The sequence below is a fragment of the Kogia breviceps genome, chromosome 9 (assembly GCF_026419965.1).
Source record: "Kogia breviceps isolate mKogBre1 chromosome 9, mKogBre1 haplotype 1, whole genome shotgun sequence".
NCBI classification, from domain to species: domain Eukaryota; kingdom Metazoa; phylum Chordata; class Mammalia; order Artiodactyla; family Physeteridae; genus Kogia; species Kogia breviceps.
In genome coordinates, this window is record NC_081318.1 from 71,907,991 (window position 1) to 71,934,860 (window position 26,870).

The 26,870-nt window shown below is 37.6% G+C and overlaps 1 protein-coding gene across 17 annotated transcripts in view; it reads left to right on the forward strand.

The window, feature by feature from the left end:
* The window catches only part of HDAC9 (histone deacetylase 9), a 1,021,922-nt gene that overhangs the window by 970,977 nt on the left and 24,075 nt on the right, over window positions 1–26,870 (forward strand). For all 17 annotated transcript variants that reach the window (XM_067042606.1, XM_067042614.1, XM_067042608.1 and 14 more), the window contains one exon: window positions 21,195–21,342. In XM_067042606.1, the coding sequence (XP_066898707.1) occupies window positions 21,195–21,342 (148 nt within the window). The remainder of the gene's footprint in view (window positions 1–21,194; window positions 21,343–26,870) is intronic.

The window sequence follows — 26,870 nt, forward strand, 5'->3', positions numbered from 1 at the left end:
AATTTTGGGCTTCCCTGGTGGCGCAGTGGTTGAGAATCCACCTGCCGATGCAGGAGACATGGGTTCGTGCCCTGGTCCGGGAAGATCCCACATGCCGCGGAGCAACTAAGCCCGTGAGCCATGGCCGCTAGGCCTGCGTGTCCGGAGCCTGTGCTCCGCAACGGGAGAGGCCACAACAGTGAGAGGCCTGCATACCGCAAAAAAAAAAAAAAAAAAAAAGACAAAAAAAAAAACCCACTCAATTTTGTTTCTTTTTATGGCTGAGTAATATTCCATTGTATATATGTGCCACATCTTCTTTATCCATGCATCTGTCAGTGGATATTTAGGTTGCTTCCATGTCCTGGCTATTGTAAATAGAGCTGCAATGAACATTGTGGTACATGACTCTTTTTGAATTATGGTTTTCTCAGGGTATATGCCCAGTAGTGGGATTGCTGAGTCATATGGTGATTCTATTTTTAGTTGGGGCTACTTTTCCAGGTTAAAGAAACAGAAAGGGGTTGTATAAAGTCTATAAAGCAGTAAAAGAAAGTGGTATTTCAGAGTAACAAGTTCATAATGGCTTGGAAAATCAAAATTGTGGGTACCTGACTTAACAAACAATGCTATATTTCCTTAAAAACTATAAAATTGTACTCTTAATTTTATTTTTCTCTGTTTTATAACACACTTCCATTTCACATGCTCATCTAGAACTCCAGGCCCTTGATTAGCCTCACCATTTTGCCTTTGGCAGGGAAGGTAGTCAGGACTCACTAAAGCTTTGTGGATCCCAGTGCAAAATGAAAATGTGTAAATGCTTCCTTGTTAAAAATTATTAATAATTTCAAGAAGATGCCAGCCGAGCATTGAACCAAGCCTGAGAGCCCTTTTGAACATGGGGTCCTTTGCACCTACACAGGTTGCCTGTTTATGAAGCCTGCCTTGAAGGTAGCCTTTGTTTAACAGAGGAACCTTCTCTTCACGTGTCTCTGAGTGTCAACCAGGTGCCTCCTTTCAACTTAAGGACGTGTTCGAATTTCAGCTCACCCCCTAGCCCAGGTTCGGAAGGATTCTTTTGTGCCAGGGTTTGGGACTACTGTATCAGCAAAGTATGTAAATGTTGAAAAACAGGCCTTGTAGCATGTGGGAAACATTCAGGCAGGTTTCTAGATATCCTTGTCCCAAGGCAGACGGCAAGGTGCTGACAGGCCTTATGTGAATTTCTTTGCGAACTGAGCCCCACAGCTGAGGGTATGCAGGTGCTGGAGGCTGTGATTAGCATTGGCCCTTTGCCTGGCCACATGTATGTGAGTATTTTGCAGCAGGATCATCCCTGTTGTCCTGCTCTTGTTTATATTACTTATTTAGCTGAGAAGAAAAGGCCTTACAAGGCAACAGCAGGGCACCTATTTCTCCTGACAGGTAAAGACACCCCCCCACCACAGGTCAGGGTCTGGTTTCATCTTCAGATGGTGGGCGTATATAAAGATCAACCATCTCTGAAATAAGAAAAGGGAGGTATGGACAAGAAGCTTCATGTTTGCACATGCTGTTCACTCTGCTAACAAAGTCTTCTGCCTCATCCCTATTAAGTTTTCAAGACTTAGCTCAGATGTTATCTCTTTTGGGGAGCCATCTATGAATCCCCATTCATCCCTATTCTAGATTAGGTACATTTCCTGGGTGCTTTCATGGCAGAGATTTTTTTTTTGCTGATGTTCTTTGTTTTTAATCGCTGTGTCCTCTGCACAGTTCTGGAATGTTGTAGGTGTTCTGCCAATGTTTGTTGAATGAATGAATCAGCCAGTATGTCAGAATTTGCCACACTCTTTTTTCCTTAGCCTAGATTGACTTTTTAATTAAGGTTATACTCCTTGGTTAGCTCATACAGAATAAGAGATTACGAAGTGCAGGCAAAATCTATATGAGAGCCCATTTCTTCACTCTCTTTCACAACCCACAATGATGAATCATTTCTAAGTTAGAAAGAACATGAACTGCTTGGAAGCTACCATTTCCATTGCTAAGCTTGGAGATGGCAGTTCTGAGTTGACTGGCCAGCTGTAATCACCAACAAGCAATGCCAGGTAAAAGTCAGCCCAGAGTAGGATAAAGGACCCTCATATGTATATGTGCTTTCCTGAAACCCATCCTAACAATTCACAGTCCGTTGAACTCTTACCTTTTTCTACATAGTATGGTGAGAAGCAAGATTCCCAAATGTCATGTTTTACACTAGTCCTGGCCTGTGATAACATTTTCACTGATTTTGAAGGGAAGAACCATGAAGTGAGTTTTCCACAAAACTAAATTTATTTAGTTTGAAAGACTATAATTTTAAGTTTGAAAAACATATAATGAATGATGTTGATATTGATCTATGAAACCTCAAAATATGAAAACCACAAGTATATAGTCATGGTTTCCTTTTATTTATTTAAATTTTTTAGTCAGAAGAATACTCCTTTTAAGTGTCAACCAATTTTGTAGACCTCCTGCATGATAATAACGATAATCATAGTATCTCTTGAATTGTGGATCAAGAAAATATATGTGTACACAAGGATTTGAGGATTCTTTTAAAATTTTGCTGCAACCCTCCAGTGGTTTGCAGCTGATAAGTTGAAAAACACTAGTGTGGAGGGTTTTAAAACGATATGAATTTCAGTATAATCCTCACCAGCCATGTGACAATGAGCTAGCCACTTAACTTTCCTAAGGAATTTCCAGAGGAATGACATGACATATCACCACACTGATTTTCTAAGGTGGTGCCACTGTGGCAACAAGATGGCAGATCAGAAGCGGAATCATAAAAGAACAGTAGGCAGTTTTTCCCTTTACCCCCACTTTCATATTTTTCCCACTCTAGGAATTCTTCCCTTGTTTAGTAGATTGAGGTCTTCTTAGAATTCCTTATTATGCCAACCACAGAAAACTGGTAACACAGGCCAGAATGAGGAAGAGACAGTAATTGCAATGTCACCATATGTTTTTATCAAACTTGTTGTATATCAATGGAGGAACAACATCCCATGCCTCCTGCATATAAAATTTGTCACTATGGCTAAATTTATCTGTATTTTTTAAAACTCGCCCACACACAGGACACACATTATTATTTAGGGCAATGAGAATTGCATTTACGGTCTTCTGAATTTATCCAACTTTTGAGACCAATATGAAAAGGGATATGATTATCTCACTGCAGGAGAATATACCATGTAACTATGTAATTGACTATGAGGTAGTCAGTTATCCACATGGTTCAGGCAGCTACAATGGACAGAGCGCACCTTCCACCCATTCTAGAGAAAAAAAAAAAAATGAAATCAAATTTTCTCTGGGAGATCCGAGGCAAGTATAGTTGACACCAACTCCTTGTCAGAATTCTGCTTATGTTTTTATATGTGTTATTGAGTGAATGACTTCCTCTTCCTCTTCCTTTTTGTTGTTATTCTTTTCCTTCTCCCCCTCTTCCTTAATCTGCTTCTCTTATTATTACTATATATCCTCTGTTCCAGAAACTACCCTTAGAAGTAACAACTGATGTTGGAAACAAACAAAGGAATGTTAATTTTGTTGATTTCATTTCCACTCTATTTCCAATGGAGATAACTGCTGGTAAAAATAAAATACAGACACTGTTGATATTGTATTAGAGTGGATAATCAGAGAAGGTGCTATCCAGTTCTCTTGGTGATTAAGAGATCTGGATAGTAATTAATGAAAAAAGCTATTAAAGTAAGATAAAACTTGCTCTAAAGATGACAGTCATTTTCTTCTTTTATGTGAAATATCATTCTCAGCTATCTCCTTCCATTACTTTAATACCCTCTACATAGCCCCTTCCTAAGGAGAAAGGGCATTTACATCAGAGGATACAGGAGAAAATCAGATTGTTTCTAATCTGAAAGGAATTTGTGTACATCTCTTGTTGTGAGGAAACTGTCCAAGATGTTGATCTCATGGGTCTATGCACATAGATTAAAGAGTTGTTTCCCCAGATGGCAACAAGCACTGCATAAATCATTTCACTAACTCTCTAGCTTCTTGACTCCACACCCACATGCTAACCCACACTCAGCTTTTCTTCTTTTTGTCCCTTCTTGTTTTGACTTTCTACCTTTTTTCCTTATCTCTCTGTCTTTCCCTCTCTCCTCCATCTCCATCCTCTTGAGACCCAGGGGAGAAGAACAAGAGATATGCACGATGTTGAAAATGGGCTTTTAACTCATAAGGATTTAATGATTTATTTTGATCAGGGAAGGAACATGATCAAACCTGCATTTCAGAAGATCACTATGCCTGCAGTAAAGACAGGAGATTTAGCAGAACTTACTGTCAAATGTGAGCAGTTTAATTCAGAAGTAGAGTTGGCTTGGTATGTAATTAATAGGCATGGAGAGGATTAATGGTTTCTAAGTTGCAGGCTTGGACAACAGAGTAGGTAGTGATGTCACTTCCTGTGATGGGGAACCATAGAGGAAGAAAAGGTGTGCAAGGAAAGATGAATATTAGACTTAAGAAAAAGAAACTGCTGATTGAAAGGCTTAAAATTTGGGGAACCCATCTTAAATATCAGTTTTCTCCACAGTAAAGTTATGGAGGCATATTGGATGAAATTATTTACACAATGCAAACCCTGTAAGCTGTTAGCAAATAATAAAATAGCAATTACTGAGTGTTTTCAGTGTGCCAGGCACTGTTCTAAGCACTCTTACTAATATAAGTTAAATCATTTAATCTACTTAACAACCCTATGAGGTAGGTACTATTTTCATCCCCCTTTTACAATCAAGTAAACTGAGGCACATCGAGGTTAATTACTTTGCAAGGACACATCGTTACTAAATGGACAAAAGCAAGCTCATAAACCAGGCATTCTAACTCGGAGTCTGTGGTGTTTGCCATTATGTTATTCTAGCTCACAAAGAAATTCATTCCTTTTGCAATTTTTTGTATGCACATTATTCTGTTTCATCCAGAAGTGACAGGTTTAGGGGGGAAATCAGTTAAACTGAAGATTTGGAGTTTTGGACATTCTGGTTAATTGAGGTTTAGCCACAGTCAGTTCTAGAAGGGCAGTGCCAAATTGCAGGGAGCCATGGAGCTATGAATCCACTCTGGAGTCCCTTGTAAACTTGCAAAATACATCTAATCACAAAAAAATGCAAGGATTGGCAGAATTTCAAATCCCTGCCCTGCTGAGTTTAAAACCCTGACTGTTGTCAGGTGTGAGCTGCTATTTGTCATAGACTTTTTGGCTTTAGACAGAGGCCTTGACGTTGCAGCCCTGGGCCAGGCCGACCTTCATTGAAGAAAAGCAGCGTTAGACATTTTCCCACTATTAACCCCGCCAACCCTTGCTTGTATCAGAGCCAGGTCAACCTTGTACACATGGCTTTTTGAAAGTTGATTTTGAACTTCTAATTAACCATTCTCTTGAAATGTTGAGACTCTGATTATTGTTTGGTGGAGCACTAATACTAGAATATACCAGCATTAAAAGGAAAACCTGCCATCTGCTTAGAGACTTAACTTGTCTGGAATTTTTTAAAAATTCCAACTACATCTGTAATTATGAGTTTTCTTTCACTCATGTTTCTACTAAGGCAGGACTAATCAAACCAAGAATCTAAATAAAACTATGCATCTTTCTAGGACTGAAAACTCTTTAAGGACAGAAATGCTTTCTGATTATACTCAGCTGTTAGCACCCAGATGCACTTCACACATGCAATACCATTACGGTGTGCTCGAAAGTCAAGTTTGGGGAAGATCATTTGTTAGGTATTTATATATACATTATACACACACATGCACAAACATAGATTATATATATGTATATGTATAAAGTATATATGTATATATAATCTCTAGTCCTCACACAATGCTGCAATGCATAATTAGTTTCCTCATCTTGTTCATGAATAAATTGAGGCTTAACAAGTTTAGATCACTCGTTGGAAGTCTGTCAACTAATAGCACTAAAACCAACATTTGAACCCTGGTCTGGCTATGCTTTCAAGGCCCACTTTCCTTCTGTTAAAGCATATGACCTTCCTGTTCCCACTTCACTTCACAGATAAGAACAGAGTTCCACCAGACTTCCTGTTCCCAAGTATCCCAGGATAGACACTAGAATAGACCTCTCCTAAATAGCTTCTGCATACGTTAAAACAGACTATTTTAATCCATTAGTGGGCTTCCTAGAACATAAGGGAATATGAGGGAAAAAGAAAACATAAGCTGAAATTTAATAGGGAGCGAGCAGTAATCAATAAGTAACACAAAATGGGGGAGTATCCCTGGGGCAAATGATGACATCAGTGCTGTAACTGCACACAAAAGCCTAAAGTCTGCATCAAAGTTAGGGATATGAATTTGATAGATACTAAAGAGGTTTTGTCTTCCTCCTCAATTCTGGAGGAAGCAAATACAATTCCTTTCTGGAGGAAGTATCCCTAACTTAGAGCCTCAGTATATGCAGAGATCAAATTCAACAAAATATGAGCTCAAGTAAATAAATACATACATATTTAAATAAATGAATACAATAAAATGCATGAGGACACAAGCCACTAGGGAAAGTCAGCAGAAAAGAGAAACAGAATAATAAACCTTATTTGTGGGGTTAAAATGGTGGAGGGGCATAATTTCAAGTAATGATAATAGATTTAAAATATTCATTTACTTTCACTCCTCCATAAAACTCCACTAAAAATTAAGAGGATCTTTTTTTGTTGTTTTGTTTTGCTTTGTTTTGTTTTTAAGACATACACTTATAGGGATGAAGAATGCAAATGGAAAAAACAGGAACCTGGAGAGCAGATGACCATCTGTTACTGTCTTAGCCGACCTGAAAAAAATGAATTATAAACCAGTACTAGCAGGCGTATCTCTGCCAGAGAAGGATACATCAGACGCATATAGAATTGTTGACCCACACACCTAAGACTTTGTATTTTATTTCATTTATTTTAATTTGTCATTTTTTCTAATTCATTATCCCTTTCCTTTCTTCACTTCTATGTCCAGCTTAAAAACAATAACACTTAAATCCATTTGCCCTTCTACCTTTAATCTGCCTTAAAAATCTTGCCCTTTTACTTTACCAATCTAATGAAATCTCAACCCTGAATATAGTCTACAAGGAACTGTCTCTAACACTGGACGTAAATAAACAGGTCCGCTTGAGATTGTCATGAATCATAGCAATTTGATTTCCTGCAAATTTATGAACACCAAACTCAAGTGGGCCCGTTATAATCCTGCTGTGTTTCTCAGGTCAATTTTCACTGCCTCTCTCAAACTACTTTTTCAAATTTCACTCTCCTCAAACCTCCATCTGCCTCACCTTTGCTGGCAATCTCAGCAATAAACTTTTCTTAGAGTAAATTGCAGCTACCAAACTGCTTTCTTTGAATTGTTCATTCTCATCAACAATTAAACAACCTAAAATCTCTCATCTTAAAAAACAAACTCCAACAACCTCACTCCTTCCCCAGTTTACCATCCTATTTCTCTCAAACCCTCCAGAAACAAATTCTTGAAAAAGGTTTCTATCTAGTTATCTCCATTTTCGAAGCTAGAAATCCCTATTGGAACCACTCTATTCTAGTTGCAATCTCATTGTGGTCACCAGTGGCATTTCTACTGCCAGATTTAAAAAGTAATTTTATTAAACTTTATTTTGAAATAATTTTAAGTTTAGAGAAAACTTGCAAATAGAATACACTATAGAATTCTCATATAACCTTCCCCTGGCTTCCCTTAAGTTGACATCTTGCAAAACCATAGCACAATTACAGGAACTAAGAAATTAATAGTCATACAGTACTGTTAACTATAGACTTTCATTGGATCCTACCAGTTTTTTCACTAATTTCCTTATTCTGTTCCAGAATTCAGTCTATAATCAACACATTGCATTTAGTTGTCATGTCCCAGTCTCCTCTCAACTACAACAGTTCTTCAGTCTTTCTGTGCCTTTTATGACCTTGACACTTTTGAAGAGTACTGGTCAGTTATTTTGAAAAATGTCTCTCAGCTTGGGTTTCTCTAATGTTTCCTCATAATTAGATTGGGGATATGCATTTTTGGCAGGATTACCACAGCAGTGATTCAGTATCGTTCTTAGTGCATCAGATCTGCAGCACATAATGTCAATATGTTTTATTATTGGTAAGGTTAACCTGGATCGCTTGATTAAGGCAATCTTCAGTATAAAGTTAGAATATTTCCCTTTGAAATTAATAAATATGTTGGGAAGATACTTTGAGATTATGCAAATATACTGTTTCTCCTCAAACTTTTGCCCATTAATTTTAGCAGCCATCAGTAGATCTTGCCTGCAAAAATTATTACTCTGGTGTTCCAGTGCCGATTTTCTATTTTCTTTACTCTGTCTACATTTCTTACTTGGAAGTTATCTGTAATGAGAAACTGTCCTTTCTCTTCCATTTACTAACTTATTCATTATAATATTTATATCAGTATGGACTCATGTATATTTATTCTATGGGTTATAATCCAATACTATCATTATTTATTTTGTTGTTGAAATTGTTCAAGCTCTGATTATTCAGAGCTCTTTCAGGATGGCTCCTATGACCTTTTGACTTGGCTTCAGACAAATACAGTCTATCATTCCAATCTCCCAAAGTCTTTGAATCCCTTCCTCTTCATTAAACCAAGGTAGGTCTGACATTTCTAAATCATTTCCTGTGGGCCACCTTTTGGTCCATGTTTTAGCTAACCAAACAAATGAAGTTAGAACCCTTCTTAACTCTTCTAGCTGCAGCATTAAATGCAGCATCTCTGCTTAGTGGGCCCATCATCCTCTACCTAAATGCTTTTCACCCTACATATTCTTTTCTTAAGTATATAATATGGATAAGTTATTTCAACCCTCTTTACTTCAGTTTTCTCAACTGTAAAATAAGAAAAACGAGATTATCTTACAAGCTGGTTTTGAAATTATATGAAATTACATATAGAGCACATTTTCATAGGCAATTAATAAATATGTTTTATTTTACTTATCGTTGTTTTCATCCCACACAATAGCTTCATAGTCACCTCTACGTGAATAACTCCAAAATTTCCATCTTCAGCTCAGACCTCAGACCTGAGTTCCAGATGTTTCCTAAACTTCTAGCTCAGCATCTTCCCCTAGATGTCGCAAAGGCACGTCTAGTCAACATGCCCAAAGCCACTCATTATTTTTGTCCCAAACCTCAACCTCTTCCAGGTTTATCGGTCCAAGTAAATGGCACCACTATCCTTCCAGTTTTGCTGGAGAGGAATCTAGGAGTTATTCTTCTTGTTGTTCTTTCCATTTCTGTCTACATCCAATCCATTACCCCATCCTGTTTGTTGTACTCCTTAAACATTTCATTTTTCCAACCAATTATTTCTGTTCCCATGGCCACTGTCCCAAATCAGGCTCCCATCATCTTTCTACTGTACCATTTCTATATCCTACAAAGTGGTCTCCCACATCCAATTTTGGTTTCTCCATTTTTGTTTCTCTAACGTGCTGCCAGAGTGATCTTTTACAAAATAAGGCATATTTGTCTCTCTACCTCCTTGCTTTGAACCAGAGGTCAGCAAATTTTTTTCTGTACAATGCTAGACAGTCATTATATGAGGCTTTGTGTTTCAACTGCCTAACTCTTCCATTGTAGCAAGGAAGCGGCCATAGCCAGTGTATAATGAACATGGCTGTTTTCAATAAAACTTTATTTACAAAAAAAGGGTGTGGGTCTGTGTCTTTATTCCCGTCTTGCTAGTGGGAAGTAGCCGCATAGCACAGGGAGATCAGCTAGGTGGTTTGTGACCACCTAGAGGGGTGGGATAGGGAGGGTGGGAGGGAGGTAGACATGAGGGAAGAGATATGGGAACATATGTATATGTATAACTGATTCACTTTGTTATAAAGCAGAAACTAACACACCATTGTAAAGCAATTATACTCCAATGAAGATGTTAAAAAAAAAAAAGGGTGTGGGACCAATTTGGTTTCTGAAAAAGGAAAAATCTGAAACAAGTGGTATCTGTCTGGGATATTAAAATACCAGACATCAACCAAAACAGCAATTGTAAAGGACACCTAAATTTCTGGCCTGGGAGATGGAGAAATAGTCAACATTTCTGCCACCTGATGCACCAAACAGGTATGCTGTAGCCACAGCTTGTGACATTCATGAAGCCTCCAAGCTGTCAGAAGGTGGGGTTGGGAGGAACATGGGGAATCAGAGGTTAGTAATAGATAAAATGTGTTCAAGAAATAGAGAGGGAGCAGAATCTAGTGCTCGATTGTTGTTTCCCAAGAAAGCTGATAATGAACGTGTAACTTTGCACAAAATGTTTATCAGTATTGATCTTTCGTCATGGGGATATAGTGATATCATGAGTGACATGAACACTGAAGACACAATGATGTTGAATCAGTAGCAGTATCTACTTTAAAATGTAGTCATTATTAAAAACAAAACAAAAATAAAAACTAAGGCCACAAGGGACAATTTAACAAGTGCAGTTGCAGAAGGTGCATTTAGGTATTACTTATGAAGCATGGAATTTTATTTAGATAAAATGACTATGCATTTAGTTTTTATTTTAATTTTTTAATGAGTTTTCAATTTCAAGCTTTTTTTTTTCCAGCTCCAAAGTGAGGTAATAGTTGTTATTTGTTGACTCCGCTAGAAGAATATCTTGGTTAAAGATGCAGTGTCCTTAGGATGCTACAAACAGGAAAAGTCAGTTAATTCAAATAATGATTTGATATTTTTCATTCAATTCATGGAATTAAAGGTTTTGGAAATAAATCTGCCAAAAATAAAACTTAGGGCATTACTATGAATGCTGTTATAAATTACAGTGAAAATCTAACACTGACAATACAATCTTTTGATTTCATATTAATATGAAAATTTAAATTTTGCTGGAGCATAGCTTAATCTTAAAGAACAGAAATGCATTTGGCATTGATTACATAGTACCAAATTCCTTAACTTTTTACAAATAATAAAATACAAGTTTAATAAAAATGTATTTTTAAATCCCTAAAAACAAAACCCAATAAGCTTGATATTCTATCAATGAAAGTTTATGGTGTTTTTCTCAAAATTTTAAATAATTTTTTATAAACACAGGGTAAAATACAATTAAATGAAATACAAAGTTGTTAAAATACAACTGATATTGATGACAAAGAAACACGTTCAGCATGGCAGTACAAAATTTCTCTTTGCTGCCCATTATCAACCATACTTTAGAAATGTTTGAAATGACTATTCTGCAATAATAATGAACTATTTTGTAAGTGAGTTTTCTGAACTTTGATTACATTTTTCTAATCAGTTAGAATTAACTAATCAAAATATTCAATAAATCGACCTCTGAACTCACATATGAAGGAATAACTACTATAGGAATTGCCTGTTGATCAGAAATAAAAGTAAACTAGGAAAAACACACCTATGAAACTTTTTAACCTTTATTTTATTGATGTATAGTTGATTTACAATGTTGTGTTAATTTCTGCCCTACAGCAAAGTGATTCAGTTATACACATATAGACATTATTTTTCATATTCCTTTCTATTGTGGTTTATCACAGGCTACTGAATATAGTTCCCTGCACTATACAGTAGGACCCTGTAGTTTGTCCATTCTATATATAATAGTTTGCATCTGCTAATCCCAAACTCCTAATCCATTACTCCCCCCACCACCCTTGGCAACCATAAGTCTCTTCTCTATATCTGTGAGTCTGTTTCTGTTTCATAGATAAGTTCATTTGTGTCATATTTTAGATTCCACATATAAGTGATATCATATGGGATTTATCTTTCTCTTTCTGACTTAACTTCAGTTAGTATAATAATCTCTAGGTCCATTCATGTTGCTGCCAATGGCATTATTTCATTCTTTTTTATGGTTGATTAGTATTCCATTATATATATGTACCACATCTTCTTTATCCATTCATCTGTTGATGGACATTTAGGTTGTTTTCATGTCTCGGCTATTGTGAATAGTGCTGCTGTGAACATAGGGGTGCATTTTTCTTTTTTAATTATAGCTTTGTTGGGATGTATGCCCAGGAGTGGGATTGCTGGATCATATGGCAACTCTAGTTTTTTGAGGAACCTTCATACTGTTTTCCATAGTGGCTGCACCAATTTACATTCCCACCAACAATGTAGGAGTGTGGAACTCTGTTTTTGGACACCGGACAGCAGGCATTGAAGGCCTGTGATCCTAGCAGGAAACAAACAAGGAAAGAGAAACAAAATGATTCCTACAATTGCTGGAGCTTACTGATAAGAGGCACGGTCCAGGCTGCAGCATAGGGAGAGAGAATTCAAAGAGTATAGTGGTTTTTCTGAGTAGAAAATGAAGTGATCAGAGTTTGGGGGGATTGAAGTGACTAGAATCGGTGAGGCAGAATACTTGTGATAAAGTTGCTGCACAAAGAAAGAGCTCTGGGTATCTGTACAAGAGTTTCCTTAAACCACTGTCTTACGTACCTTTCCATACATGAGGTGAAACTCCACAAGGCTGGGGAACTAACCAGTGGAAAACAGTAGGTAAAACAATTCAAGGAGTTCAAACAGAACTGAGAATAGTTTGCATTCCACTAGCCAGAGTGGAAAGACCTTGTAATATACAAGGCATCATGTAGAGATATCAAAATGGTTTCATCTTAGTTATAGGGCTAAATTAGCTTTATACTAAAGCCTGCTCTGGAGTTAGTCTAACAAAGAATACAAGCATCCTCAAAAAGTTCATACTGGGCTTCCCTGGTGGCGCAGTGGTTAAGAATCTGCCTGCCAACGCAGGGGACATGGGTTTGAGCCCTGGTCCGGGAAGATCCCACATGCCGCGGAAGAACTAAGCCCGTGCACCACAACTACTGAGCCTGCACTCTAGAGCCTGTGAGCCACAACTACTGAAGCCCATGTGCCTAGAGCCCATGCTCCACAACAAGAGAAGCCACCACAGTGAGAAGCCCACGCACCACAATGAAGAGTAGCCCCTGCTTGTCGCAACTAGAGAAAGCCTGCGCGCAGCAACGAAGATCCAACACAGCCAAAAATAAATGAATTTTTTTAAAAAGTTCATACTGATTGCAAGCAATTTAACTGCATGCTCAAAGTCCAATGCTTTAAAAGAACACAGCAAAAAATTCAACAACCAAAAATGTTCAAATTAACAATGTCAAGCATCCAAATGAAAATTACCAGGCATACAAGGAAGTAGGAAACAATGACCTAGAACCAAAAGACAAGTCAGTTAACAGAAACTGACTCAGTAATGCAAGGTATGATGAAATTACAGACGAGAATGTTACTTCCAATGTAAACAGGAAAGTGCAAACATAATGCAGAAAAAAATGAAAAACAGAACATGTAAATGGAAGTTTTAAAGATAGAAATAAAATATTTGATATTTTAAAATTCTGCAACCTAAAAGGATTAATGGCAGATTATAAACTAGAGAAGACAAAAGAAAAAAAAAAAAACAAAAACAGTGAAGTTGAAGAACCGAAACTATCCAAAGTGAAGAATCGAGAGAAAAATACTTTAAAAAAGTATATCAGTTATATATTGGACAACATCAGTCAGTTCAACATACCTATAAGTGGAGTCTCACAAAAGGGGGGAATATTTGAAGAAATAATGGGAAAATGTTTCATAAATTTGCTGAAAACTACAGATCCACAGATCCAAGAAATTGAGTAATTCCCCAGCAGAATAAATATGAATAAACTCACACTGAGGAACATCAAAGAAACCAGACAAAAGAAAAAGCATATTACATTCAAAGAAACAAAGATAGAGATGATAAGATTAAAAAATGATAAGAAAGTTTTTGTTTTGGCTGCACAGTGCAGGATCTTAGTTCCGTGACCAGGGATCGAACCTGTGCCCCCTGCAGTGGAAGTGTGGAGTCCTAACCATGGGACCACCAGGGAATTCCAATAAAGAAATCTTTTGAATCTCAAAAGTATTATGTTAAGTGAAAGATATTAAAGACTACATAGTATATGGTTCCATTTCTGTGAAATTCTAGAAAAGGCAAAAGTTGTACTGTGGCAGAATTTTAGTGGTTGTCAGGGGCTAAGAAGGAGGGTAAGAAATTAACTCCAAAGGGCCAAAAGTAACTTTTGGGGTTGAAGAAAGTATTACATATTTTGATTGTTGTAGTGGTTATCATAACCTGCCCTTAAAGTTGGTAAATTTTATTGACTGTATACACTATACCTCAATGAAGCTGATTTTAAAAGTCATGAAATGAAGCAAAAATATAACCTTTGGAACTTTTAAAGGATTGCAATTACAGGAAATAGTATTTGCAAAAGGAAAACATTTAAATTGATCCCTACAAAAGCAAAGGAATAAATGAACAAACTGAAGGATAATAACTCAAACCATGTACAAGATTTGATTTTGAAAATCTGTAACTAGGCTTTCAAAGATATATATTTGTTGATAGAATCATTGATAAAACTATTCTTCGGGGCTTCCCTGGTGGCGCAGTGGTTGCGAGTCCGCCTGCCAGTGCAGGGGACACAGGTTTGTCCCCCGGTCCGGGAAGATCCCACAGGCCGCAGAGCGGCTGGGCCCGTGAGCCATGGCCGCTGCGCCTGCGCGTCCGGAGCCTGTGCTCCGCAACGGGAGAGGCCACAACAGTGAGAGGCCCACAACAGTGAGAGGCCCACGTACCACAAAACAAAACAAAACAAACAAAAAAACCCTAATTTTAGCTGAATACATTTATATTCTGTTCTTGAATGTAATGAAATTTAAGAAGTCATATGATTTTGCAGCATCTAAATTTGTTAAATAAAATTTGCAGTTATAAACGGAGAAAGCTTTTTTGATAAGTTCAGCTTACATAAAATATTTGCCAAAGGTACTCTGAAAGGAAGAACAAGACAGTAGTCATGAAAATATTTGGTATGAAATACTCATTTCAATATTTTGAAAATTGGAGGTGAAAATATTTCACATTTAGCAGATATTGCTCTGAGCTTACCAGATAGCACTGCACTTGTAGAGACAGTATTTGTCAACCAGAAATATTATAGCCTCTCAAGAAGAGTAAATTAAAGATGCCACAATTTAAAATTTATTAACTCTAAAATTCTGCTTTGAAGAAGATTTCAGGCAATTTTATGAAACAGTCTAAAATATTCAGACCACGTTGAAATAAAAAATACCAGTGATACTCTGTCAGTGAGATATATGACCACAAAACTGATTAATATGTGAACGTTTACCAAAAATCATAATACTGTTTGTCACTTTCTAATGTTTAGATAATATTTTGAAAGTTGGTTACTATGCTTTGGCATACATAAATTGTGCTATTTCTGTATTTTAGAATGAATAATAATTAGTTGTGACATTTTTTGAATAGTACTATTTTATAGGCCCACTGATATAATTTGTCGACTAATAAGTAAATAGTTGTATAACATAATTTTTATTTTTAGCCCCATTTTAGCCTCAAAACTGCCCCAGCATGAATGAAAAATTACCCGATCGCTCTATTTATACACCAGTTTTCAATATATCTTTATTTGTGCATATATACAGTGCTTAGGATCCCAAGAAAGTTCTCCATTTAGCTAAGAAATACATCCTTTTTAAAAATATATTTATTTATTTGTTTATTTATTTATTTAGTTTTGGCTGCGTTGGGTCTTCATTGCTGCACACGGGCTTTCTCTAGTTGCAGCGAGCAGGGGCTACTCTTTGTTGCGGTGCATGGGCTTCTCATTGCGGTGGCTTCTCTTGTTGCGGAGCACGGGCTCTAGGCCCGTGGGTGTCAGTAGTTGTGGCCCGCGGGCTCAGTAGTTGTGGCACACGGGCTTAGTTGCTCCACAGCATGTGGGATCTTCCGGGACCAGGGCTCGAACCCATGTCCCCTGCATTGGCAGGTGGATTCTTAACCACTACGCCACCAGGGAAGCTCCAAAAATATCTTAATGAACCTGAAAGACAGAGACCACATTGTGGAACTTCTGGGCTGCCAGTGGGAGCATTTACTCTTCTCTGAGGATTTAGTATTCTGAAATAGGAGCAAAATTACCAGACTTGTGTTTTAGAAGGACTCTCATAGCAATGTGGGTGATAGATTGCATGACAATAGACAGGAAGAATGCAGAAAAGAATTTCTCTTTAAAAAGAGCTAACAAGCTCTGAGCTCTGGAAAATTCATGAATCTAGGCCCCTTGTACGTACGTCCCACAGGTGTTAATAATCTCTAAGGTTGAAGGGATAGAAAGAGGTTTTGGTCAGTGCCAGCTTCTTTTCCTATGGGAACATGGTACGTAATGACAAAAGAGGACATCATTCAAGCGGCAAGAACAAATTTGAGAAGCAACTCCAAGGCTCGCAATGATGACGGAAGGGGGAGGTTGTGGGGTCAGGAGGTTTTCAGAGTCTCAAAGGGCTTCGGTTGGGAAGACGTTTGGTGGATAGGTTATTTCTAACACAGACCTTCATGTGTCAACAAGTACCTCTTTTTCCAAATTGATCATTATCAAGAAAAACCTGGTTTATGCTGAAGTCTGATTACACAGCACCTGCAACATGTCCTCTCATGGCTCCTATCTGACCCAGCGACACTCCATCTGTGTCCCCCACTTCTAACTCTTGACTGTCTGCATTCCGTTATCTAGTTTTTACCTTTATTTTAGATTCATTCTTTGCTTTACCTCTACAAGACAAAACACAAATGCAGAACAACGAAAGCCAAATAATTCCCCCCCTCCAAAAGTGCTGAGAAGTGGGAAGATTTATGCAATGGGAAAAATGAATAAAGATAGAGGATATGATCAAAGAGGGAGTGTGTGTGTCCAGTTTTAATGGAAAACCCCTCTCTTCAGCCAGTTTTATTGCCTTAGGAGAGCAACACAGCGGTGGCTGGTTACTAGTATTCTACTTTATGAATAGCAGCTCCTGAAAACTCTGGCAGTAAACCTTACTTCATTTGTCTAACTTGCTAATGGGGCTATTATTCTCATGCCAACAGATAGGATTTTTCTTGCACATATGTTTCCGTAGGGGAAAAAAAAATACCCATCACATGAAAATATAACCCATAAATTGTAGAGTTTGAATTGGCTGCATATTGCACAGTCTTGCTATACCTACTTCCATTTTAATTATTCTTCTTTACAAATAGAGATAGTGGCCTATAAATGCATTATTAATGTAGAATATTTCCCTTGTTTTTATAGGCTTTGCTAAAAGCCATGTTGAATTTAAAGTTTGGGGTTATTTCTGAGTGAAGAACCTCATACATGTGGATAAAAGCCAACTTCTAACATTTAATCTTAACGTAGGATATTTTATACACATTAACTTTTATTGAAAATGTCTCAGCTATTTAAAATCCGTCTCACTACTCACATGCATAAAGGCTAAACTTTGAAGAATCATTGTCAGTCATTCTGCTGAATGATTCTTATTAATGATTGTCTTTCTGTCCTGATTGTGTTTGAGGAGTAAAGATGTTTCTTGAGAAAAAAGTACAATTCTTGAAAATTGAAGCTCTTGGTTATTCTAGATGTGCCATATTATCTAAAAGTAAGTTGTCCGCTGACCTCTTCAAGGGTTCATAGGCTCACAGAGAACTAAGATTTTCTGCCATAACAAATTTATTCTAATATCCAAGAGTGATATATGACATCAGAAGAATCACAAGCATTGAGAATGAGAGCAGGAAGAGACTGTTCCTTATCATCAATCCCACCACTATCATTTTATAAATGTGGACACTGCTCCAGAGTGATCCACATGATTTCTCTGGGACTAGTATGGGGTCCCAATTTATAAATCTCGACTCTCAGGGCTCCCTTTAGAGCCCGAAATACTCAGAGGAAAATTTTGCATGGGTAGCTTGGTCAAAAGATATTCTGGTGACTCTGGGCAACTCTTGGCTGTAATTGTGTGAAACGGGCCTCTGATTCTCTTCTCAGTTAGGTACCTGGTTTAAAGAAAGTGATCCATGTGGACTACAGGACCTCTAGCGATACAAGTCTGTCCCACAGGTTCAAAGAGCACTGTGCCTACTGGTGCCTTCAGCTAGGTGGTGACAAACACATCCCTTTAAAAAAGGATACTCTTCAATGAGCACTTGTCTCCAGTTTCATGATAGCTTCATCAGTGAAGCAACGAGGTACTTGCAATAGACTATGAGGGATGAAGGTAATGAGAAGTGAAGAGTAGAAAGAACTAGTCTCAACATGGTTGTCTCACTAGGTGCAATAAACCCATGCCATAAAGTCAGTAACAGGTAGAGCAACTGAGTCACATATCTAACGAGCAAGGGTAATTGTTGTTACCAAAGACGATTTCTTTGGTAAAGGGAAGAATATATATATATATATATATATATATATATATATATATATATATATATATATATATATATATATATATATATAATTGTTTTGCCATGTGCATAATTCTTTTAAGTTGAGATTTTCCTATATTGAGTCTATTTTTGTATTTTTAGGGGTAGTTGGGGGGTGGTAGAGAAGGACTAAATAAAGGAGGACAGCCGATTACAGAGGAAGAAACATTTCGGGAGTCAAGCAGTCCTGGGTGAGGATTTCTGCTCCTCTGCTTTTTAGCCATGTGACCTTAGAGAAAAATTACCGAACACTGCCTACACAGTTGTCATGAGGAGTAAATAAAATTATAAATGTGAAAATACCTAGCACAGTCCTTGGCACATATTGGGAGCTCAGTGACAAAAGTTTCTCTTTCCTGTTATTTGTAACATAATTTAACCCACAAAACCACCTGTTGTTTGTCAGAGGCCTGATATTAGTCACTAGAGAAAAAGGACATGATGAGTTCTACAATCACCTGCTTTGTGAATATCATGTGCTAAAATAACAATTAATAATAATACTTGGTAAAATTCATTACATCTGAATGCACTTACAGATAGAATATGACATTTCCAACTTGGGTAAGATGATAATGACATTGTGATATAGAGAAATTAGGATCTTGGAATGGAACTGTCAATTCAGAGTTATCTTTCAAAGTTGAGAGAGGTAGGAGGCTATTAAAGAATAAGACAAGACGCATTTCCATTGCTCACCTCCTAAACCTCTCTTTAGTCGATCTCTTCATTTCTCTTCTGTCACTGACTTTTAGTTTAGACATCATCATTTCCTGCCTGGATTTTTGCCAGGAGGTGAAATTGGTTTTCCTGCCACCATTCTCACCACCTGCTAATCCATCATCCATCATCTCTCCAGAAGGATCTTTGAAAAATTTAAACCTGATTCTCTGCCTCTTCTGTTTAAAATGGCCCCTCACCACCCACAGGTTGAAGGCCAAGATCACTGGCATGTTATTCAAGATTGTGTGTTAATTAGCCCATACCTACACCATAGCAGTCTCTTGCATTACATTCCATACTGCCTACATTCCACTTGTGCCTAGCAGTGGACCTTGTACCCCAGTGAACAACAGAGACTTGAGTATCTGCACATTTGTGTGCATTATTTCCTCTTCAGGGATACCTCATCACCACCATCTTCCTCTGTTTCAGCTTGACTAACTTCTGATGGTCTTTCAAATACTTGGTCAGGTGTTATTTTTTCTGGCAAGTGTTCTCTTGCCTTCTTGGCATCAAAAGTATATGTTCTTCTTATTTCCTCTTAGGATCACATGGGCCTCTTCCATACAGAATTGTCATTGTTTGTTAACTAAAAGGGCTTTCTCAACTAGACCATGAACTTCTTGGTGTCAGGGAAGCATCTGTGTGTCCTCAACATCCGGCACAGCCTTGACTTTCAAAAAAATGTTACTTTGTGGGTTCATTCAGTCAGAACTGGTATCATTTGGTCCAAATTAAAAGCTTTATGATTCTGACTTTGGTCAGACTAGGTGATCACAGCAAGTAAAGTAGTAGTAGTAGACAACTAATGCCAGAAGCTTCTGTCGACATGGGGAGTGGATGGGAGACTGGGTCTCCTCCCCTAACATGACATGACATCCATTCCTTTGTGAAACAGTAAGATAAGGAGAGGCCAGTCACAAAATGTTAGTTATAGCTGGAAGAAATTTGAGGCCATCCCACTGTTTTTGAGAAGCAGAAATAAAGTGCCAAAGAGCCCTGCCAGCATAGGATGGTTAGTGGCAGAGCTGGGTCTAGAACTGAGTTATCTTACTCCTCAATCCAGTATTCACCCATTTGTCTTTTCTACTATAGCATAACTTTATTTTATTTTAATTTTTTGGGGGGGTGGAAGTAAGCTACTCTGCATGCCAGCTTCCCTCTTAACTGGTCAGGCTGCCAAGATACTGCTTACCTGGTGAGTCATGTCAGCACCTATAGGGAGACTCTCCTGCTTTGATATGGGGCTCTTCAACACTTCCCAAAAACATAACTTAGGGGCTGCAAAAAGGCTGTTGACTCTGCTCTTTCTTATTTATCCCACTGGCATGTTCTCATGAAATTACCTCCTATTTTCCTCTCATTCTCCTTCCCTGCCTCAAAAAAGGAAACATCCGTATAATTGGATCCGTATAACTTATGGAAGGGCTCCAACATCAGCCAATGCATATATTAAAGTTTTAAATCAATTATTGTTCTAGTACACACCCTGGGGTTGAGAAAGAAAGAACATCCAGGACTAACAAACCTGATTGTTCTGGCAAAGTTGCCATTCGATTCATGCTGGCATTTCTGGGCTTTTCTTTTCCTTTAATATTCCAACCTCGTTTAAAAAAAAAAAAAGTTAATGGCTCAAGTAGCAATTTTTAATATTACTGTTTCATTCAGTTTCTCCATAAGACTTCCACCTCCCAGTCTCTTGAGGATTACCCAAAGGGCATGATGTCCAGAGTTTGCTTACCTAGTTGCAGAGACAGCTGTCAGTCTGATAGTGAGTTCATTAGACTGGATTATTCCTCACCTTATTAACTTCTGAGCAAGGGAGAGACTCAGGCTTGGGAATATGAGCACTTCACAACTTGACATTCAAGATTGAGAAAAACACTTAATCGTAACAGTTAAGAAATTAAATTACAACTGTGTATAACATTGTGAATTTTAACCTAACAACTACTCTGAGTTGGACCTGTACAAGTTTCTGATTAACACTGTTGAACTAAAATTCCTATAACGTATGATGCATGGGTCTTTGTGTTTTTTAGGCAAGTACTGGAAGTCAGTAAGGACGGTGAGTGTGCCGAGGGGCTGCGCTCTGGCTGGGGCGCAGTTACAAGAGGAGACAGAGACAGTTTCTGCCCTGGCCTCCCTGACGGTGGATGTGGAACAGCCCTTTGCTCGAGAAGACACCAGGTAGGAATCCAACATGGGGGGAATCATCAGGGTCAGTAACATCCAGGCTCATCATTAGCGTTTGTGAGCCTCTCTCTAGGCTCTACTTCTCCGGTCTCCTCCACTTCCACTTCTCTGAAGCCACAGATGCCACAGCACATGCTGTCGGCTGTCAGGAATTCATGTGTTTCATTCTTCATGAGAAACACAGAGGTGGAGCATGTTGTTACAGTTCACAGAGAAACAGAGTGATGAGATAGATGGTCCTAGTTGGATAATTTCGTACAGATCATTATGGAAAAAGCTTCTTGTGGGCTTAACTTCTTTCCTTAGTTATCTCTATTTTTCAAAATGTTCTTTTTCTTTCTCTCATCATTTCGAAGTTACTAACAAAGGGGAAAAAGGAGAGCAGAAGCTGCTGGGATGGCTTGTCAGTTGGGTAGCTTTATATGACTGTCCGTGAGGTACAACTACTGGATAAAGATGAAAGTTACCTTCCAAGGAGATAGGAGTGTGTATAAAGGAATGTGTGGAACTGGGTCTGATTTTATTTTACTTTATGATAAGAAGGAGTTGATTTTAATTAGTCTTCATATGAATAGCTTTCAGGAAAAAAAAAAAAAAACATAAAGATAACCTAAGATTGAGTTTGCTTCTTCTCCATTTAAGAAATGTTTGTCAGTTTGTACATTTTGGTGTTCAACAGACAGTGCTACATTCAGGATTTCTTTTAAGTTTACTATGACCAAAACCACCCCAAATGTACAGACAGTAACACTGGTGCTCTCTGTGGATGACTTCAAAGTCACATTTCTTCAATTTAAAAATGAATAGGTAAGCTTTCACTAAAGCTCTGCCAGCTTGCACTTTTAAATTGCTTCTGAGAATGAAATTGAACTCCCTCCGTCAATAACATCACCATTAATTACACAGATCCTGCTACTAGTACATAGGTTGGCAATTTTCCCAAGAATGCAAAAATTTGAACAGTTTTAGTTTTTCTTGCTTTTACTGGGTATTCAGAGTTTAATGGATTTAACATCTTGCTTTGGTCAAGAGCAGGAGATACACTGAATAAGAGATTTCATTTTCATGCAATTGTTTTTTCTTACTATAACCACTTAAAAAGATTACCAGTAGGAAAAAAAAAAGTTGTATAATATTGTATTAAAAGACATCTTCATATGGGCATCTGGAGCATAAGGGTAAACTTATTTTACATCTTTGTAAAATAACCCCCTGCTGTTCCCAGCTAAGAACCAAACCAAGTTCATAATCCAAAGGTGTTGCAGTTATTCCCAAGGCCAAATACAGTTAGTTGTCTGTCATTTGAGGGCTGTAAAACTAAGGAAACTAACATCTGTTAGTGTTGGATATAAAAGGTGCGTAGCTATTCTTTAGAATTCATTTAGTATAGAGAAACGAAGCTAAATTCCAGCCTGAGTGAAATTGTAAGTAATTTTTCCCATTAAATTGCAGGGCTTAGAATAATAAAGAATAATAACTCCTGTTGTGAGCCCCACATAACATTAAAATCTCAGCACTTTGGCAGGAATTGGCTCTATAAGCATGCTTGTTTCTCCTCAGGTACATAGTGTGCTTGACTCCTGATAATCTATAGGGACTTGACCCTGGCTTCAGTTCACAGTGATGTTTAAGCTTCGTCTGATGGCAGAGAAAGAATGGGAATGGAAATGTTTTGATGTACAGGGAAACAGAGTTGAAGCTTGTGGCCTGGATTCATGTTTCTTTATCAGTTTTAGACAGATTGTATCTATTTTGATTGATTTTTCTTAGGGGAAAGAAAAGGGTTTTGCTTGAAATATTTTCTGTGGCTTTGAACTCACTTTTTCAGCAGAGGAAAAGAAAAATTCTTCTAGAGCTGGCTTTTGCATTTCTACTGAACCATGCATGAATTTCATCACAGAGAGTCAGACAGGGAGAACCCTTAAAAGCCACAGAGCACTTATTCTTTTTAGGGGAATGCTATCAGAATTGTCCCCCTACTCAGTATAGGAAAGATGGCTTTCACAATGAGGTAAAGAGGTAGAAATGTTCTTAGGCCTTTGTTATGAATGCAATGTTATAAGTACACAGGAAATTGAAAAATTAGAAAAATCAGAGAACTAAATGGATGGAAAAGGGTGAAGGCAAGATTCTTTTTATAGGAAATTCTTGCCAGTTATTTTGGAGAATATATTGGTGTTTGGAGTGAGATGACTCATTTTGTACTAAGATTTTGGGTAAAGCAGCTCTTTTCCTGGCCAACTCATATCTGACTCATTTACCACTAGTGAATAAGGGATAAAATGCTCCTGGCTAACAGCCATTGTAAGTATTTTTTGTTCATTTTTGGGGGGGGGGGCGTGAGGGAGATGACAACACAGTGCAAACAGTCATTTCATTTTTATAACTCATTGATGGACCATGAAGAATAAATTATTAGAAAAAGGCTCGGGATTCATTTTGGGGATGATTGACTGAAGTACAGTTTCAAAACATAATTTTCAGGTGGCAGAGGACATGAGTAGGAACAAAATGACTGGTGAGTCAGTAAGAAAAAAACAACAAAACAAAAATAAAGGACAAAAAACTAAGTGGGGTCAAGTTATATGTTCACAAAAAGTTAAATAGATAGGACTAGTCACATATAGCATATTGTTTAGAAGACAGAACTGTGATCTTAGTTTCTTTCTTGATTGTCCGGAGACTGTACCCTTAAAAGATTATAGTTTGAATTGTTCAGATATCTATTTCAAATGCCTCTACTTTGAAAAGGTCAGTTCAATATTGAGGTTTATTCTTGGATACCAGTTCGGACTCTGCTGAAAATCAAGAAAAAGTTTTCTCTGGCAATCAAGACTTCAGAATGATCAACTCTTAAGTTACTGGGAACTTATTTACACTCTAGAATTTCTGACTCTCTCATTTTTTAATCAAAACAAAAACTGAAAGTTGTTAGGTTTTCAAGTGTCAGTTTATTGATTATAGTGTGAGTCACATTAGATTTTCTTTAATACAAGAGGATCTGGTCGTTTCTGAATCATTTCATCTTCAACTTTTGTCAACTTTTCTCATGAATGAGATGGTTTCAGTCATTATATGACAGAGAAGCATGAGAAAAATATATGATTCTGAATCTGGCTATTTTTAAAATTAATTTTTCTTGGAGTATGGTTGCTTTACAATGTTGTTAGCCTCCACTGCACAACAAAATGAATCAGCCATACACATGTAGATATCCCCTCCCTTTTGAACTGCCCTCCCATTTAGGTTACCACAGTGCATTAGGTACAGTTCCCTGTGCTGTACAGTATATTCCCATTGGCTATTTTGTTTAATGAATAACTGTCTTATTCATGAATATTTTTTAAAAGTATAATAAGCTAGAAAATCCCAAGTATCATCTGCCTTAGCTTTGAAAGGTCTATCAGTAGTGCCAAGGACATTGATAACCCCATTTTCCTGTGTCTGGAGATTTACATAGAAATATAGAGCACTCTTAAATACACATTCGTGTCTAATAGAAATACAGCTTTATTTTCCATGCTTTAGGATTGTCTCTCCAAGAATTCTGGAAGCTAAATGTTGCACCGATTATTCAGGTCTCTGATTTTTCTCTCTGATACCATTATTGTGAGCACCTGTTTATCTAAACAGGCAAACATTCCAATATAAATTTTATTCTTAATTTTCATCCGGTGTCAACAATACCTTAGTTGAAAAGTGGACTGAGATTTGGAAGCTCCTGGTAAAAGAAAGGAGCTCCTTTATCTTCTTTTCCTCTTCGTCTTGGGACCATCATTTTATCCCTGTGTTCAGTGCCTAACATGTGGTCTTGGGGCATGTGTGAACTCTTAGTATGTTAGGGATTAAATACAGTGCCTGATGTATTTCAGGGTTCCCTTCTGAATTGTTTACAAATGAGTGTTTAATTTGAAAAAAGAAACACAATGGACTAGAAGCATAAGTAAAATGAGATGCATGGTAACTTTAGCTTCCCCTCATCCTAATCTTTCAGTCCTGTCTTCTTACCACTACAGAGGAAGAGTAGGTTGTGACTCTGGAATCAGCTTGCCGAGGTTCAGATCCCATCTCCATCTTAATAACTGTTGATCAGTGGCAAGTTACTTATCTCTCTGGGCTTTACTTTCTTTGTCTTTAAAATGAAGGGAAAATTTCAGAGGGTTTTGAGGATGAAATGAGACACTACATCTTAAGAACTTAACACAACACTTGACACAGGGTAAGTACTCAATGTTAAGCTTGGCTTTTGTTATTTTTTTCTTTTTCCCACTTCCTCAGTTTGCTCTATTCTTTCCCTCCCTTAATACACTGTTCATCATCCAGGGATCTGTAATATTAGAAATAGAGGGGCTGTACCTGGGCATCTATGTGTTCAACTGTTCATAGGTTAAATCAATAGTATAGTCATTAAAAATAAGAGATTGATAAATAATCACTAAGCACTAAATTGATTCAGTTAACTAAGCTGTGGTTAGCTGACTTAAAGAACTTTCACAATGCCTAATACATTGTAGGTAATAAACAAATACTTATTGAATGAATGAGTCCAAGACAGACAACAAGACATTGTTAAAATGTAACAGAACAATTTGTAATGATACCTGAAGTTTCTTTGTCTCCTTGTCTCTATGTACTATGTTTTCTGAGGGAATCAGTGTTTTTATCTTTCACAAGAGTTTTCAAAATGTGTATTTTACATTTTTTCTTCCATAGTACTAATTGACAGTGTCCATTTTCAGATATGTTGGCTAACCAGAATCCATAGTACTCATATCATAAAGATCGATTGACTGAGGAGACATGACAAAGGTGGGAAGGGAAAGCAAAGGTCTGAATGGAGAAAGGAATTGTCTTGGGTGAGGTGGAGGGGCTATGGGAGTGATGCTGACAGATTTCAGGATTATTCTGTGACTTGCAGAATGAGGAGGGAGAAAATCCAGTTCATTTATTCTTTAAACATTTTCTGATTATTTTTTATGTGCCAAAGTGTTGGGAGTCAAGGTCACAAAGCTTCCGTGGAGTCTTCAAAATATCCACATACTTCGAGATTGTATTAGTTTTCTATTGCTATCTTAACCAAAAAATTACTTCGTGGCTCAAAATGACAAAAAGGTCAGAAGGGTGACAAGTCTCTGGGCTAAAATATAGAGGTTGGCAAGATCTTTTCCTTTCTGGAGGCTCCAGGGAAGAAACTGTTTCCTTGCCTTTCCCAGTTTCTAGAGGCTGCCTGCATTCCTTGGTTCATGACCCCCTTCGTCTGCCTTCAAAGCCAGCAACTTTACATTTCTCTGACCTTTCTTCAGTCATCACATCTCTCTCTGACTGAAAGAAAACAGCTGGGAAAACTGGCTTAAAACCAGGAAAGTGTCTCTGCTTGTAAGGACTCATATGATTAGACTGGACTCACCAGGATCATTTCTCTATCTCAAGGTCCTTAACCTTAATCATATCTACAAAGTCAGTTTGGCTACACAAGGTAACATTCACAACTTCCAGGGCTTAGGACATGGACATCTTTGGGG